General features: G+C 37.3%; 1 protein-coding gene across 4 annotated transcripts in view; it reads left to right on the top strand.

The window, feature by feature from the left end:
• Positions 1–424: 424 nt before the first annotated feature.
• Positions 425–16777, top strand: part of PRKACB (protein kinase cAMP-activated catalytic subunit beta) — a 36320-nt gene continuing 19967 nt past the window's right edge. Inside the window, exons 1-2 of one of the 4 annotated variants that reach the window (XM_015636317.3) lie at positions 3859–4251; positions 14388–14396. In XM_015636317.3, coding sequence (XP_015491803.1) covers positions 4245–4251; positions 14388–14396 — 16 coding nt within the window. In that variant the 5' untranslated portion in view covers positions 3859–4244. Of the gene's footprint in view, positions 642–3858; positions 4252–14387; positions 14397–14417; positions 14440–16777 lie in introns of those variants that run through there. The other 3 variants (XM_015636314.3, XM_015636318.3, XM_033516564.1) reach the window with 3 other exon arrangements.

Below are 16777 nucleotides of genomic sequence, written 5' to 3'. Positions count from 1 at the left end.
TGTGATGATGTAGTACTCCATCTTAATAACAGGGGAGGAACTGCAGAATAGTTACTTTTGGTTTTTTTTCACATGTGGTTGTGGTAAATTAAAAAAATACCCATCTACTTTCTGATCTTCTGAACGGGTTGTTTGTTGTACTCTAACATAAGATGTGTACTTAAATACAAAGTGTAATGCATTAAAAAGCTATGAGAACACATACTAGAGAAATTATTGCTTGTTTGTTTTTTAAAAAAACAAAACACTTTTCAGTCTACATGAAAAGAGACTTTTCAATGTATAAACCAGTACATCATAGAGCTTTCCTTTACAGGAAGTAGAAGAGAGTCGTGGTTAACAAACGCTGCAGGCAGGAAGCTCCACACATGCATAGCTCTTAGTGGCGCTGGGTTGTCCAGATCCCTTTAGATGTTTTCTGGTTTGCTTTTGTGAGAGCTGCTGGTGTGTGTAGATGGCAGGGCACAAGGAGGTCCCTTGTAACCAGGGCATGGGGACAGCCACAGCGCTGCAGAGACTGGAAGGGTTCGCTAATCGCCTCTTCCATAGGCACTCCAAGAATGGTGCGCATGAGCAGAAACCGGCTCTGGGAAATGAGAGCCAACAGTGCTCTGAGTTCACTGCCCAGTGGGATGCATCAAGTAAGTGTGGGGAGGGGTTTGTTTCTTTTATAGGTATCTGCTCTTCAGTTTGCCTCGCCAATGAGGTGTGAACACTGACAGTGTGGTGTGTTCTGGGGCAATTTTATAATTCATTACCTAAAGGTATTAATGGAAAGAAGGGCATATTACATCGGGCAGAGGGAGATAGGGGCTGGTTCATGGACTGGTGGCTGGCAGGAGAATTTATCCTGCATTCTTTCTTTTCTTTCAAAGCACGGTTGACTTGTTTTGGCAAGCCCCCACACCAGATCTTACTTCTAAATTACTTATTTCATTTTCAAATTAAATCAGTGAGTTCAGCAGAAATACAAGGCTCTCACTAAAGACTAGAATGTTTAAACTTCAAAATAGGCAGACATTGCTGTGCAGATTAAAATTCTGATTAAAGGGATTTTCATCATTCATAGTTTTTTTAAGGGATATATACATCAGAAATGTGCTATATAGTGGTAAACAATATAAAATTGTATTTGATTTTAACTATTACATATTAACTTATGTGGGAATGCTAATTAGCTCTAATTTCTTAATTACTGAACAGTTTACAGTATTATTTGTATGGATTAAAAGTTTTCATGGTTGTATTGCGAGTAATAAAAAAGATTTCAAAAAAATCACAATCTAAATAAATTGACATTTGATTTTCTTTTTAATTTTAAAGCTGTGTAGTATTTTGCATAGCAATTCTTGTCTCTGGTTAAATACTCATTTTTAAATGTTACAATATGGTAATTTATGATAATTTTGTTCCAAATTTCAGATTCATTGATGGATTTGAGATAGCACAATTATTTCAGTTGAAGATAGGCCATGTTGGAAATGCTTAGCATCACAGTGTTACCATGAAGAAAATCAGTATTTATACTTCTTACTTCAAATTTAATATATTATATGAGTAGGGAGTGAATCTATTCTCAGAGGATAAGCAGTAAACATGGAAACAAAAAGGTGTTAATGCAGTGATCTAAAATAGATTAAATCTAGGTCTCCCAAATGCGACAGGAAAGAATTGACTCGTTTTGTTGCGAAGATAAATGATGAAAGTGCATAAATTCTGAGCTTTCACTTCTCCAAAATATTTTCAGCTGGGTAAAAATAGACACATATTTGTGTTTATGTAGAAGCTCTTTTTTATGTAAATAGATATTTGAAAAAAATAACACTGAAGTATTTTCATTTACATAACATGAAGAAAAAAATGGCAATGACCTACTGACACTCACAGATTGTGACCTGTTTGTGTACAAGTCTCTACTTTTTCCCCCTCTTTGTGAGGCAGGCTTCCTAGTGTGACATATTTGATGAGGAAGTGGACTGTCATGTCTCTTGATAAACATGGTGAAAATGGCTGTTCTCTGAATGCTATTTTAAGTCGTAATTAAGCAGAGCAGTTGCATGCAGTTTTCTGAGCTGAAGTTGCTGAGCTGGTAACTGAATGGTGGATGACTCTGTGGCTTTGGTTTTGGGATGAAGTTCTGAATCTTTACTGAAAACCTACTTTCAACCTCTAGTTTATTAAAAAAAAAATAAAATTACTGTAGGTATCCATGAACTGAGTCCACATTTAAAGGTTCTCATTTTGCTACCACTGTAGCCAGTGATAAAGAAGAAAAGGAATACAGTGGAGGAAGTATTTCAGACTCCTAATTAGATCTTCCTGACTCCTAGCTAGGTCTTCAGAAAAACACATCATCTGTGAAAATAGTTTGTAAAACATGGAAGAGAAACAGGGTGTTTGGGGTTTTTTTAAATTTCATTTTGGTTGGTTTGTTTGTTTGGCGGTCATATTGTTTAGTCGTGGGGGTGGTCTTATATCCAAGAGTGCAATGTCATAGAATTGCCTAAAGTCATTGAATTCAGCTTGTACATTAATTTCACAGAAAGTTTTATAAAAAAGCAGTGTTTTAGAAACATGCTGTTGTTTGTCTTGGAAGGATATTTAAATAGTCTCAACTATTCTGCTAATATCACTGCTATTATTAGAAATGTTAGTGTAAAGTTTTAGGTGAAGCTACTTAGCAGACAGCATAAATTACTCTTGAAGTTCAAGCCAAAAACACTAATTCCTGAAAAAAAATTGGAAAGTGACTTCTCAGAATTTTTGTTGTTTTAGGCTTCGGGTTGAATCCATTTGAAAAGGAAATTAACGTATTTATATCTTCTGCTGTAATGAAATACAATAGCAGGTCTGTTTCTTTTCTTTTACAAGCGGTTTCTGCTGAGGCTCTGAGTTTGCTGAAGGGCAGGAGCTGCTGCTTGTTTGGGTGGACTTTGAGTTGTCAGTTGCTCTTGTCAGTGTTGTGGTTTGAGTAAATTGCTGTGTGGTCTATGGCTTTAGGGGATTTTCAGTGGCTGAGTTTGAAACTTAACATCTTTGCTTTGTTATTTTGATATATAAAGCATACAGTTTTCTCCATCTTGCCTTGGATGCTTGGTTGATGCATGAAATTAATGTGCTTTGTAATATCCTCAGAGTCCAGTAGGGCAGAGGTAACTAAGGGCACCACAGGCCTCAAAATCTGTTTTGAAAAGCTGACTGAGCACACATGTGATGGTACAGCCTGAACTGGTAACTGAACCAGGTCAGTTGTGCTGCACTGCCCAAGGGTGAAAGGGACATGATGGGAGCCATCAGAACAATGTATTTCATTCTTTGTTTAGAAGTCTTGACTGTGACCACTTGCAACTGTATGGAACTTACATTTTGATTTTTGCTTTGTTTTCTTAGTTGCTTGTTGCTCTTTGAAAACATGGAAATGCAAAAGGAAAGGAGAATGAGGCTGCTTGGTTTTGAGTGTAGAGTCAGTAAGAGCAATGTGTCTTAAATTCTTGTACCAATAAAAATGTTTTCCAAAACTGAATAAGAATATCAACAGCTTGTATAACAGAAATGGTCAGGAGAGTCACCACTAGCGTATCTGTCATCTTCATAGTCCCTAAATTGAAAGTGGATGGGTGATGAACAGTCAAAGGAGTATCATTTGGTCTCTGATTCAAAATAATACCAGTATGCTTCCAAATACAGTAGAGTGATTTATAGAGCTTTAGCTGAATAGTTTCTTGTATATGTGTGTGTAGAGAGAAAATAATGCATGTGAAATATGAAATAATGTACAGAGCATACTGTATGAATTGCTTAAAGCTTTAGAATAACTACTAGTTGGGTACAAGTCAACAGATAATTCTGGTCTAAGGTTGCCATGGAAACAACCAGTGCTTGATATAATTGAGAACATCTTAAACCCTCCTGGTGTTTGCATGCTTTTTTCCCCTGCCATTTTGAGTTGCTTTAGACATGAATAGGTAGCACTGGTCAGAAGAGTAGTAGTTAATGAGCAAAACCAAATACCCGTGTCCTGAATATTGATTTCGATATTCTACTGGTATCTTGTGCTTCGTAGTTTTTTGCATCGCAAGGAGCTCATAAGGAAGAGCAGCTCTCTGGATTCTGTGTGCTCGCTTTCTGGTTAGTGTGTTAGTGTATTTAGAGATTGAAGCACTGATTTGGTAGAGATTAACATATTTCATCAACTGTTGGATTAATATTTGGAGCAATATGTTTCTGAAAACTAGCTCTTCAGCATGAATGGTAAGTCTTTTCTATTCCCTTTTGACACATTTTTTGTTCCGTCTTCGCGATCAGGGAAAATCTGCCAGGTTTCCTTTTCTTGTCTGCAGAGCTGCATCGACTGCTGATTTCTTTGTTTTTGTAATCGACTCACTGTGGGTTTCTATGTAAAATTATTAGTCTTAAAGATTTGCAGGTTTTTATTAAACAGTTTGCTTTGCATGACTGGTGTTTAGTGTTTTAAATTTTATTTTAAAGCTTTCTTTTAGAAATATCTGGTTTGGACAATTTTGTAATTGTACATATACATGTCTGTTCACTTAATTTTCTGTGTCACTCATAATAAATTATCTTCTGTGAATTGATACAAATCAGAGAGGCTTTCTGAAATTACTGTATTCATCACCTAAAAATTCTAAACAGGCTTTTGTTGTTTTTTATCTGAACCAGCTTATTCTACTATGATTCTTAGGCTTCTAAATGCTGGGATGGCAGAATAGTTGAGGTCATTCATGGAAGTAAGGGAGGGGAGTCTCATTTGAAATGAGATCCTGTAATAGATCTAGTAAACTTATCAGGCAGGTATTTACTTTCCAGAACCACTGTGACTACTTATTATAAGGTACTTTGAATATAATGGAATTCTGAACTGCTAATTCTTACTTGTAATATTGAAAGTTGTTTTTTTTCAATATGTAGACTCTGTAAATTTGTTTTCTTAGAAAAAATATATCCTTTGAAAATTATTTGCAAAAAGCCCAAATATGCTAGTTTCCTAAATGATACCATTTTGTTTCAAACAGATAGTCTGAAGCTTTGGAAAATGACTTGAGACACAGATTTTTTTGAAAAGAAAGAGCAATTAATCGTATATGTGGGGTTTGTGTGCATGTGTGCTTCTGTGGTTTTGCTTAATACTACTAATTTAAAAGACCATTTTTACAAAGATTTTACTTGTGTACATGGCATGAAATAAAGACTGGGAGGAGTTATCCCACTGCCTTATCTAATATCAGCTTGTCTATACTTATCACATACAAATGTGTTGAGGTCATCTTCCCCAGAATGGAAAGTGTGGCTGTCATTTCCTTCATGTACAAAGTACAAATGTCAAAACTGATACAGTTATTAAGGCAGTGTTTCAGTACTTTGTACCTACATGATGGAGATTTGTGGTACAGCATCATTCATGGCTGTTTAAGTGAACCTAAATGCAGGCTGTCCCTGAGAGTGGTGTCCCAGCCCAGGGTGTGCTCCCTGCAGGGAAGCTGGCAGGTGGGAGCACAGCATGGACCTGCTGGAGACTTGGTGTGGCCACACAGCCCACGGGTGGCCTGAACTTGCCCAGCAGGGACACAATGGCATCCCGACATCCTGCCACCACCTGCCTCTGCTCAGCCTCTGGGGGAGGTGGGGGAAAGCGACAGCCTCCCCCATTTCCTCCATGTCACGCGGCTGCCTCGCCTGCTCGTGGAGAGGTCTCCTCTGGGGTCAAAAAGTCTCCACTTTTCACCAGTTGTTACCCAGCTGGGTTTTCCATCACATTTTCCTCTGCTTCTCTTACAGTTAGGTCATAGCACCCACAGGAACTGAGATTTGTGGAAATCAGTTCTGTGAATTCTGAGTTTTGGGTGATTTTTTGTTTGGATATTCTCTTATGGAGAATAAATTTTACATAGGCTAGATGGGAAAGAGGTTATAGTTGTTTGTAACTTCAACAATTATGTTGATTTTTTTGTTTGTTTAGTGGTGTGGGTTTTGGGTTGGTGGTAGTTCTTTTTAGGGTTGGGGATTTTTTCTTTCTCTTGGGGGTTTATTCTGCAATTTGCATCTGTAGATTTTATTCATCTTGACATGCAGGCTCCCAGTTCCATAAAAATAGAAATAAATAGCTACAACTTTTATCAGATGTTGATTTCCAATCAAAAATACTTATAAATGAGTCTAATTTTGACAAGGAAAAGGTGACTATCTCCTGCTCCATTAAGATTAAGTCTTTGCTGTAAACATTTCCCTATTTAAACCACTTATGCTTTTCAATGCATTTTTGTGGCTGGCTTCACTGCAGCAGTGTTACATTGCACCCTGTCAGCAGATAAAATCAGATGCTTTCCTTGTGAAAGATGGCCAAGATGCAAGTGAAACCTTGATGAAAAAATTATGTATTTTCTTCAATTGCATGTACAAGTGGCTGACTTTTTTTTTCCCTTTTATTTCTTCTTTTTTTCCTTCCCCCAGAAAAGTCTGGTTATATGATTAGATTTTTTTTTTTTCTGGAACGACTCAAGGAAAAGCTGTTTTTCTATTTCTTTGGACTTGGACTTTTGTTTTGAACAGCTTGAATAGATAAAACTGTAAGGTCAACTAATTAATAGCCCCAGTTCCCAGAGGTGAAAGGTATAGTCTGCTAAATCTTCTGTTTCACTAAGAATAGGCTTAATATTCTGAAGTGTCACTAATTACATGACTGGGCTACTATTTTCCAATACTGCAAATATAGAGATAATTGCTGATACAGACATTTGCACTCAAAAGACAGTTACCAGATGTGGTTGGAGACAGATGGAGCAGTACATGGAGAGGACATGAGCCACACTGATGGACTCTGCTAAAATGTTGTCCAGTTTTGCACACACTAGAGCATAGGCGTGTGTAAGGGGTGAAGGGTGAAGGGAGGTAGTATAAATATATTGGTTATATGCATTAAGAACATTTCTAACAGCAAGGGACAAAAAGCAGCAACTGATTATTCCTGCTGCTGAAAAGATTGTAAAAAATTGAAGGATGCTATGGAATTTCTGGGTGTCAGAACTGTACATCTTCCTATGTGTGTCTCATGGGACTAATGCTTTCTTTTCAAAAATTCCACATATCCATTAGCCTCTGACAGCAAACTAGGGTGATTTCTTGGGTGTTAACTTGGGTTCATGTTTTGTTCTAGTTCCTGCGCAAAATATTTGAGAAAGACAACACAAAAGCTGCTGCATTGACATAATTCTTAAAATGCATCACAAAGTGCACAGTCCCTGACAGTGCTTGGTTTGGGGCAGCAGCAAAAAATGAGATTAACATAATCAGGGTTTCTTCCAAAGGAAAGGGTATTTGGTATGTTGTAATCTTGAACTCTGACTTTAATCCCTGTTTCATTGCTTATGTATATTTTTTTACCAGAAAGATTTGGTTTTTGCCCTCATTTTTAGTTAACATCTCAAATTGTTTATATATTTGTTGCTGGTTACTCTGAGAGTTTCTGTTAGTCCTGCTGTTGTAGGCCAAAGTTCACAGGAGTTTCCCAGCTTTAATTGTGGAGGTTCTTACAGGCAGTTTTGTAACTTGCACAATGTTTTTGGTGTTTTTCTTTATTCATTTTTAGCTGATGACAGTTACCCCAGCACATTAAAAATTGTGGTTTAATTTCTTTAGCTTTTTTTTTTTTTTTTCCCCCAGGTTGCAGTTCAGTTCTGTGCAAGTTTTAGGCATGCCTTTATGCCAAATAAGTGCTGAATTTATCCAGTTTCTCTCTAAAATCTCATTCTTTATCAGAATGGATAATAAACATTCTTACCTACTTTTTGCCTGCCTTAATCCTGAGACAAACAAAAACTCGTTATTCACCCAATGTGTTGAATTGTGAAATGTATTTATTTACATAAGACTTCCTTATTCAGGAAGCCAGTCTCTGCTATTTAAGGGTATAAATGAACTTCTCCTGCTTGGCTGGTTACTGCAGGCAACCCTTTCCTGTAAATATTGAAAACATGTTCTGCGGGAGATATGTCAGTGCAGCAATGTGTCAGAAGCTCAGATCTTGTGAGGAGATGAAGAACTATTTTGCTGATTTATCCTGACAGCTGTGAAGATGTCTTGCTGATCCCAAAGTATCTATATAAGAATTTTTGTGGAGTTTTAATAATGCAGGGGCTGGGACAAGGTAGCTTATGGGAAATGAACTTAGACATGAGTGCACATAGGCCAAGATTGGTGAATCTGCTATCATTTTTATGCCTTGTATTAAATATTTGGAAAAAACAAACAATAAAATAGTTGCTCTTCTCAAGTAACTTGTTAAATGCATCCATACAGTGAATGGCCCCTGCAGTTGTTTAGTTTGGAGTATAAGGAAGAAGTCAGTTTAATAAAACTTATAAAGGTTATATTTTAAAAGGAAGGGGTATTTGTGCATGAGTGTGTGTGGTATTACACCCTGCTTGCAGGGAATTCATTTGTCGATATGCAGGTTAAGACCAACTACCTGCAAATTTATGCTTACTGTTACTAATAATCCAGCAATAATAAAGCCTGGTCTCAGGCACAGCTGCATGGCAGTATGTTATCCTTTGTAACCACTGAACTTCTACAAAGAGGAAATGTGGGGCAGTGATATGGGAGAAGGAAGTAGGTGCTGACCAGTCTTAATGGTGCAGAGGGGCAGAAAGCTTAACTAGAGGCAATCTGCAGCAGGTGCTGAAAACATTTTTCTTGGTAGGTGGTTTTGACTGTAAGGAAAATCTGATTAATTTGTGTATTTGTATTAAGTACTAGAATTTGCTAAAAACCTTTGCTCAAAAATGTGATACATTTACAAGATACTTTATAGTAGTGCCCTAGAAAATGTTGTTCTTGGAACTCATTCTTAAACTGTATTCTTTTTTTTTCTCCCCACATGGTAACCATGGAAATATATGCACTGCAGGAACAAAAGATGTTTGAATTTTCACAATTCTCAAACAGTTTTCAGTTTTCTTTGTTATATTGTTAATAACGGTTATATGTCACACAGGAAGGTGGTCTTTTACACTACAGGTCCTGTGGTAGTTGTAACATTTTAGATTATTTGCTGGATAAAGTTCAGCCACAACTATAGAGGATGGTACTGCACAGCTGCAGCTTAATTCCTAATTGCTTACAAACTACCTCAGTGTATGACTATTGAGTACATAACATGTTAAGATTCTTCACATAGATTTTTTCTGTATGAACAAATTTTTTAAGTGGGGAGTGTTATGTACTGCATGTAAAAGTAATTGTATTAAACATATACTTCATTAATTTTGAATAAATTTTAAGATAATGGAATTATTCAGTACAATAATTGAAAACCACTAACTTAAAATTAGAGTTATTTCTCAGAAGCCTTTTCAGTAGCCAGAGTGGTGTGTGTATGTGATCTTGTCACGCTAGCACAAGCTGATGCCCTTTCAGAAAAGGAGCAGTTCTGTTCCCCATATTTGCCCATTTCCACCCCACTTCTCCCTTCCCTCACCTCAGGAGCAATCATGAGAAGAGAAGAGGGAGCTGCTTCTCTGGTTGTTCCCTGCCTTCTGCCCATTACTTCTTAGTCTGGGCTGGCTCCCTGACCTGGCTTGGCAGTCAGACACAAGAATGCTTCTGCTCTTCCAAGGCAGGTCATTACAGAAATGCAGGAGTAAGTGACTGACTGGCAGAGGTCAGGACAGGCATGGGGTTTTTTTCAGCCCATACTGAACACTGAACTGTAGCCTGAGAAACCAAACTGCTAGTTGTTGGACTTTAAAGCTTCAAATCACATGGATTGTTGCAAGAGAGGAAGCACATTTCCCAATGTGTCATCTCCTTCAATTAATGCTTCAAGGGCACGAGGAAGGTATGAGTGAGACTCCTTTCATTAAACCAAAGCCTAGGTTTAGCATATTCCAGAGCTAATTGAATGATAATTCTAACTGATCCATTTAGAGAATTGGAACAAAAACCCCAACTCTAATCAATCAGCAGAAGGTTGCTAATTGTGCTTTAATTTGAAAGGAGAACTTGGGTAACACAGAGGGGCACCAGCCTGAAGGACCAAAATAACTAAAGGTGGAGTGGAACAGCTCTTGGCCACCAGGAGTCTGCAGGAGGCTTTGTCAAATCCTATACATGGATGCTCAGATGAAGATACTCTGCTTGCCAGCATTGAGGAAGTCTTGCATATTATTATTACTTTAGGATTTGAATAATAGATCCTAGGTTGAATCATAAGTTTTGATTGGCTGCTATGGGGTTTTTGGCATTTATCTTCTGTTGAGAGAGAAGTCACTTATTAAAGTATGTGTTTGTAAATTTTGATGTATATTGGCTCTGGGTTCTCTTTTAGATTTAGTAAGCAGAGTTTTATCTCATCTGTATATTTTTTTTGTGGAAAATTATTCAAGTGGGACATGTATGCATATACAACTCTGCTGAGCAGTGCTAGTACAAGATTTGATTGCATTTGTGACTGAAAAAGCTTTACTGCTTTGCATTATACATTTGACTTTACTGATTTACATGGTACATCTCGGGGTGGGGGGAGTTAAACAAAATTTCAGGAATTTGTGTCTTAAGTGACTCTGTTATTTGGGCTTGGATCTGTCTCCCCAGAGTGGCCCCTGTTAAATTTTTTGGCATTAACAGGATTTACCACCTCTGAAGCAGTACTTTGGTATTTAAGAAAAGATCAAGGGAAAAGACTGAGCATTGGATTTGGAAATGAAATTAATTATATTATCTGTAATAAAAATAGAATGAAGTCAGTCTGACTGTGGCAGTTATATGCAGTAGAGTATCTACTGCTCAGAATTCAACAAAGATCAGTGCTATCTCTGATAGCTGAAAACCTGGCTCCTGTTCTGGTGTGTCTTAATCTGTCACATCTCTTGTGCAGGCTGTTGCTGTGTAGCCAGCCAAGTAAAGAGGTGAACCGGGTTCTTTACAGAGCTCTTAAATGTTTTAACTTGGCTTTTATAAAATTCACAAAATACTGTTTAGCTCAAGACATGAAAATCATGGACAGGATTAAAATAAGATTTTGCCTGTGATCCAAAATTGAGTTGTAATGGATAAGAGCAATTTGTATTTTATAATTGCTGCATGCTTTAAATTAACTCCTGAGTGTGCTTCTACAAATATCAGATTCCAGTGTTGTCTTCCAGTTTTTAGGCACCACAGCTGTAATTGGTCTTAATTGACTGTTTATCCTGTTTCTCTCCCTTTTTTTCCATGCCTCTCTCTTCTCCTCTTCTTCCTTGTTCATTCCATTATTCCATAGAAAGGTTTACAGTGTACAGTTGGATAATTAGCACTTCCATTTTAATAGCAAGCTTATATTCAGTTAATAATTTTACATGATCATGTGTCTACTAAGAACTTCCAGGTTTTGTATTTCAGCAAATGGACTCTTTCAGAACTACTCCATGTGTTTGGCTCTTTGATTCTGGGGAGTGTTGGATTTTTGTGGTTTGGTTTGGTTTTTTTAACTGAAGGATGGTTCTTATCCATTTCAGCTGGTAAGTTGGTTTGCTCTGCATCACCTATTTTTATCATAATTAGCGTTTAAAGAGAAATATGAAGTCAGAACCTTGCTCTCAAAGTCAAAAACCTTGATAAATGAGATATTCAATTGATGCAGTTCATTTATCTAGCCTTCCCAGAAAAAAGACAGGCTCCTTGCTGGTCAGCTCTTCACAAGAGGCCAGTGGCTGTGCTCAGTGCAGTGTTACGATGAGATGGACTTGCCCTCATATAGGGCAGGTTATATCAGGCTTATATCACCTGGACTTTTTTCACCCACCATTTTCATCTCATGAGAAAGAAAGTGCTTTGGTTTTGTTTACACTCTGTTTCAATTATACCATTTTAGTTTGTGCTTTAAAGTGTTCTCCAGCTATTACATTGTTAACTGGTGCTCACACTGCTTCCTCAGAGCTCATAATAATACTTAACACTTAGCTGTGTTCATTTTGAAACAGTGGAGAAACCTTATTTTGAGCCTTTTTATATTATTCCTGCTAATCAAAAGAGAAATTTTAAAAAATTAAGATGACAGGTTAATGGTGTAAGAATGGGACTTGGAACCAGAATCAGAAGCTTCTCACTTGCATCTGAAATATGGTACCATAGCCGCAGGATTCACTGAGGTATCTATATACATCTTGATAAAGTTTAAGGCTATAAATACACTTTTTATAAAAATGAAATATACATATACATTTACCAGAATCTCTTCATACATATTCATTTTTCCATTAAATGATTTAATTAAATAGCCCATTTAACTCCAGACTTCAAATGATTATATTATAGTTTTGGAACAAAATTTGAATTGTATTTTGATAAAGGGCATTTTAAATACCAGACAGAGATTGGCATTTAGCACAGCAGATGGGGGTTTGTAGTGGTGCCCAGTGTTTAGTCTTAATCAGTTTAGTTCTTGCTTTCTTGCTGTGAATCCTAGCCAAATACTCTTTTTTTCTCCCCTTACAAAAAAAAAAAAATAAATCCTGGCTTGCTGGCTCTTGTGGGAGATGTGATTGAGAATAACAAATACTGTGCATGTGGGAGGTGGGAGAAAGGCAGAGTAACTCATGGTAACTCTCAGGACTGCTCCATCTGTGACCCCTTTCCCTCTGCTGTCATTGCAATCCTGCAACTGAGAGGTCCTCACCCTCTTGATTTTTTTTCAGGAACTTTATTCTGATTCACTTGCCCTTAAACTGTGTTTTAGCTCAAAGTACTCACTACAGTACTCATACCCTTAGTTAACAATTTTTTTATAAGCATGTTAAGTTTTCATAGAAAAGTTGATCAATAAAACTAGCAAGCATATTGTGAACTGTGTGAATGTACTAATAGAGAACAATCTTGTTTGGGGGTGGGCTTGGGTGTTTCAGTTTTGTAGCAGAGTGTTTTCATTTGTTTGGGTTTGTTGGTTTGTTTGCTTGGGGTTTTCTTTAATTCCTCCTTTGCTGGCATTACCTAGGAATCTCTGGGCTCCTCTTCCCTTAGAACACTGTTCCAGCAGACTTTGCTGCTTATCCTCATGTTGCCTTGGTTCAGTACAGCTCTCCAAAGGCCACCTGTGATATGGAAGGGAGTAGCTGAGATCTTGTGTTGTAGTGGTTGTAGCACTGCTTCTGACCAAGGTGAACCAAAGCAGGTGCAAGACATTCAGTTGTGGTCCTTGGCCATTCCATTTCTTCACACCTTCTTCTGAATATCACTTGATTTCCTGATTTGGGTGTTTGTGCTGCATAAAACCTGCCTCTCCTGCCAAGGCTTGCTCATGCTGGTCATAAAGGGCTGGCTTTGTGCTGTGTGCTTGTGCTTGCCTAATCCCTGGACAGCTGGTGTTTCCTCTCTGCTTTCAACTGGTGCCCTTCCTGCCATGATCAGTTGTTCCTGCTGTGCTCCTTGTGCTGGTGTTGTTACCTGGGCTTTGCTGTCTCCTTCCAGTACCTTCCTTTCTTGAGCAACAGCTCCTCCTGCATTGATTTCAGCCTCCTGCACTCCAACTTCTACTGTACCAGTAAACCAGTCTGAGCAGTGTCTGTTGCTGGTCTGTGCATACATTCCTTGCCCCACTCTCATCTTTGCTTTGCTCAGCCATTGACAAGTGATCCTTGCTCTTCAGTGTTTATGGGAACCTGTATATCCACATTCTTAGTTCCTTTTTTTCTGACAGTCTTACAAAATTCAATCATACTGATATGGTGTCCATACTGGATCCCTGTGTACATTCCACTTTGCATACAGTAACTTCAGCTGTGCAGTTTAGACTTCTTAAGTTGCTGTTATTGGGTAATGGGACTGAAATCTGATTGAGATATTTTTTTTTTTTGGAGACTGCTTGCCACTTCTATGCTATCTACCACATGCCATGCAATTCACACATGCTGTCTTCTGGAACAAAGTGCTAAGTAGTGGGAAGATCACCCGATTACAGGTTTTATTGTGATCCAGCATGCTGTGATGAAGATAGATACACTATTGTTAGCAACAGTTCCGTGGATGTGTATGTCTTGGAATAGATTAATTATTAAAGATGCCAACTTGATCTTCTGAAGTTTTCTAAGCTGTGCTTATTTCTGTGATGCATCATCTTTTTTTTCATACTGATTTTAGCTGCCTTTGGTGATTTTTTTTCTTTCTTTGCTCAAACATTCTGTGATTTAGCATGAGTCATTCTGTCTGTGTGGGAAAGGACTGGTTTATTACAGGGTCTGTTCTTGAGTGGGGAGGGGAAAGGGTGGAATGTATTTGTGTTTTCTATGTGTTTGTTGTGGAAATGCATAAAACTTTTTTTTCTTCTTCTCTTTCTTTCCTCTCTTCATCATCTCATCTGTGTGGGTGAATGTTCCTGCAAACCCTTGGGGAACCTATAGAGACGTTTGGTATGCTCATTCCTTCATAAGTGCCCAAAGTCACAGATGCTAGGTACAGTTCAGACTAGAAAAGCAAACAAGAGCCACATCATCTCAATGTAAGGTGGCTAAAAATGTGCACTTGAGGAAAACCTCTAAATCATCATTTGTTGCACTTTTTTGTTAGCATTGTCACAGTAATACCAATGGCCACTTCCACCCAGTTGGTGTAAACTTTTCACTTGAAAGTACTATTGATTAATACGTAATTAAATGTGTTCTCCTGTAGCAAGAGCCACTGTTTTGTGCTTGAGAGATAATTTTCAAAAGTTCAAGTTCCAAGTTGTGTTTTGAGAAATGACTGAAGTGCATATCCTTAAATTTCCTAAGTTCTGTTTGAAAGCACCTGCGGAATTGTGTTGAGGCATAGGAGCCCAGGTGACCTCTGAAAGTGAGAACCAGGCATAATTTAATCTACTCTCTCATTAGGAAGAAGCTGATTTTAATAAAGCAGAGCACAAAACATGAAACTGCATTTAAAGGACAGTGATTTTCAGATAAGTTATTACCACTGGGTAGCTTTATTTTGAAAATGTATGTTCTATGCTGCTTTCTAAGAAAAGAGGGCCAAAATAAAGTAGAACAAGGTAGGAGTTTTGTTGCAGGAGAGCTTGTGGCTTAGTGGTATTCTAGAAATGAGATATTTTTCTCACAAATCCACAATTTGAATGCTTCCAGCTGGATCACATTTAGTTCATAAACAGCATTCTTTATTCCATGAGTAGAACAGAGACAAAAATGACTGTAAATGTCATTGTATATTTTTATAAATACTGAGTAGTCATACTTCAATGCAAAATGTGTGGAAACTTAAAATATTTATTTATATGAAGAGAGATGGCATGAGGGATATTTAAGACATATGTACTGTAATAACATGGAAAAACAACACCAATTTCTTTGTGTTTTGGTTGTGTTATATAGTGTTAATGTTCATTTCTAAGCTATAGCCACTAAAGTTTGAGGGCTCAGCTTTTTGGTAATATTAAATATTTTCCCGTTTTTTTTTTTTTTGTCATTAAGAGAAAATATTTGTGCTACTTTGACGTAAACTGATGTTTGAACAACTATATCAGTATTCCTCACTTGATCAAGTCATCTCTGTTCTCCTAATGGAAGAAGGATCATCAAACATGAATTTAGACATTGCTAGTTTCCAGTTTTTGTGTTGACAATTATTTCATGCCACAGGAAATACTGTCCTATCTTCAAATTAGGATAATAAAAGTCATTATATGAATAATCTCTATAACTTAAAAACAAAGAAAATATTTTCTACCGACAGGATAAATATGTTAACATTTTTTGCTGATTAGCCACAAAAATATCTTTACCTCTCAGTTAGTTTTAATACTACTTTACCAGTTTCTCTAATATAAACTATGATTTTAGTTATTTTCGTAACCATAAGTTTAGAATGCTGAATATGCTCCTCCTCTGTGATATTGCTTGTTTCTCTTAAAATAAGATTGCTGAGTGGAAATCATGCTTTAAACACTTTTCTACTGTTGAGATCAGCCAGAACTTTTGACAACTTTTACGAAATTTCCATTTTATTTAGTACTCCATCAGAGCCAGCGGTAGTGGGAACCATAAACCTCCTTTAAGTGTTTTGTGATAATCAAGTCCCATAACACACCTAAGAAGGGGGGAAAAGGGAAAAAAAGCCAACACTCAAAACCAGCCTTCTTCAGGACTGCTGTTGTTTTTAGTGCTGCTGGAAATGTACCAGTATAAGAAGAGAATTTTTGAAGTTTTCTTTGTCAACATTAGTATTCACTGAGAAGTACAGGGAAGTTCTGATTCATCAAATGATTTGTTTACAACCTGTTATAAATCTAATTTTTTGACAGTCAGAATGTAAAATACAGTTGTTAAACCACAGATTTTTAGATGTTGACCAAAATAATCTTGGCATATTGCTGCGTATTTTTAGCAATTGCTTGTGGCAGAACGTCACAGTACAGAAAAACCACTGTTATTAATGTTGTATTATGTGAAATGATTCAGAGAACACACAACCAGTATGATATTTTCTTGATTCTGTGACTCTTTCAGAACCACAGCAATGTCTGAAACACCTCCCATTAATGAGTGTGCATGAAGTAATCCGCATTGATCTGGCTGAGCATTGATACTCAAAAAAAAGAGAACAGCTGAGAGATGATCTGAACAAAATATGTTGGTGCACATTTTAAACAGTCATCCAGAACTTTGCCATTATACATTCTTTCAATTTCAATGGAAAATCAATATTAAAACTGCATATTCTCTGACTGTGGGCATGCCTAATGTGCAGTGTTGTTGTAGCCCTGTGCTTTGTCTTTGCTTGCAGTAATGCTGTCCATTTG

The sequence above is a fragment of the Parus major genome, chromosome 8 (genome assembly GCF_001522545.3).
Source record: "Parus major isolate Abel chromosome 8, Parus_major1.1, whole genome shotgun sequence".
NCBI lineage: Eukaryota > Metazoa > Chordata > Aves > Passeriformes > Paridae > Parus > Parus major.
The sequence above is the reverse complement of the archived record's forward strand: the minus strand, read 5'-3'. Positions and strand labels throughout refer to the sequence as shown.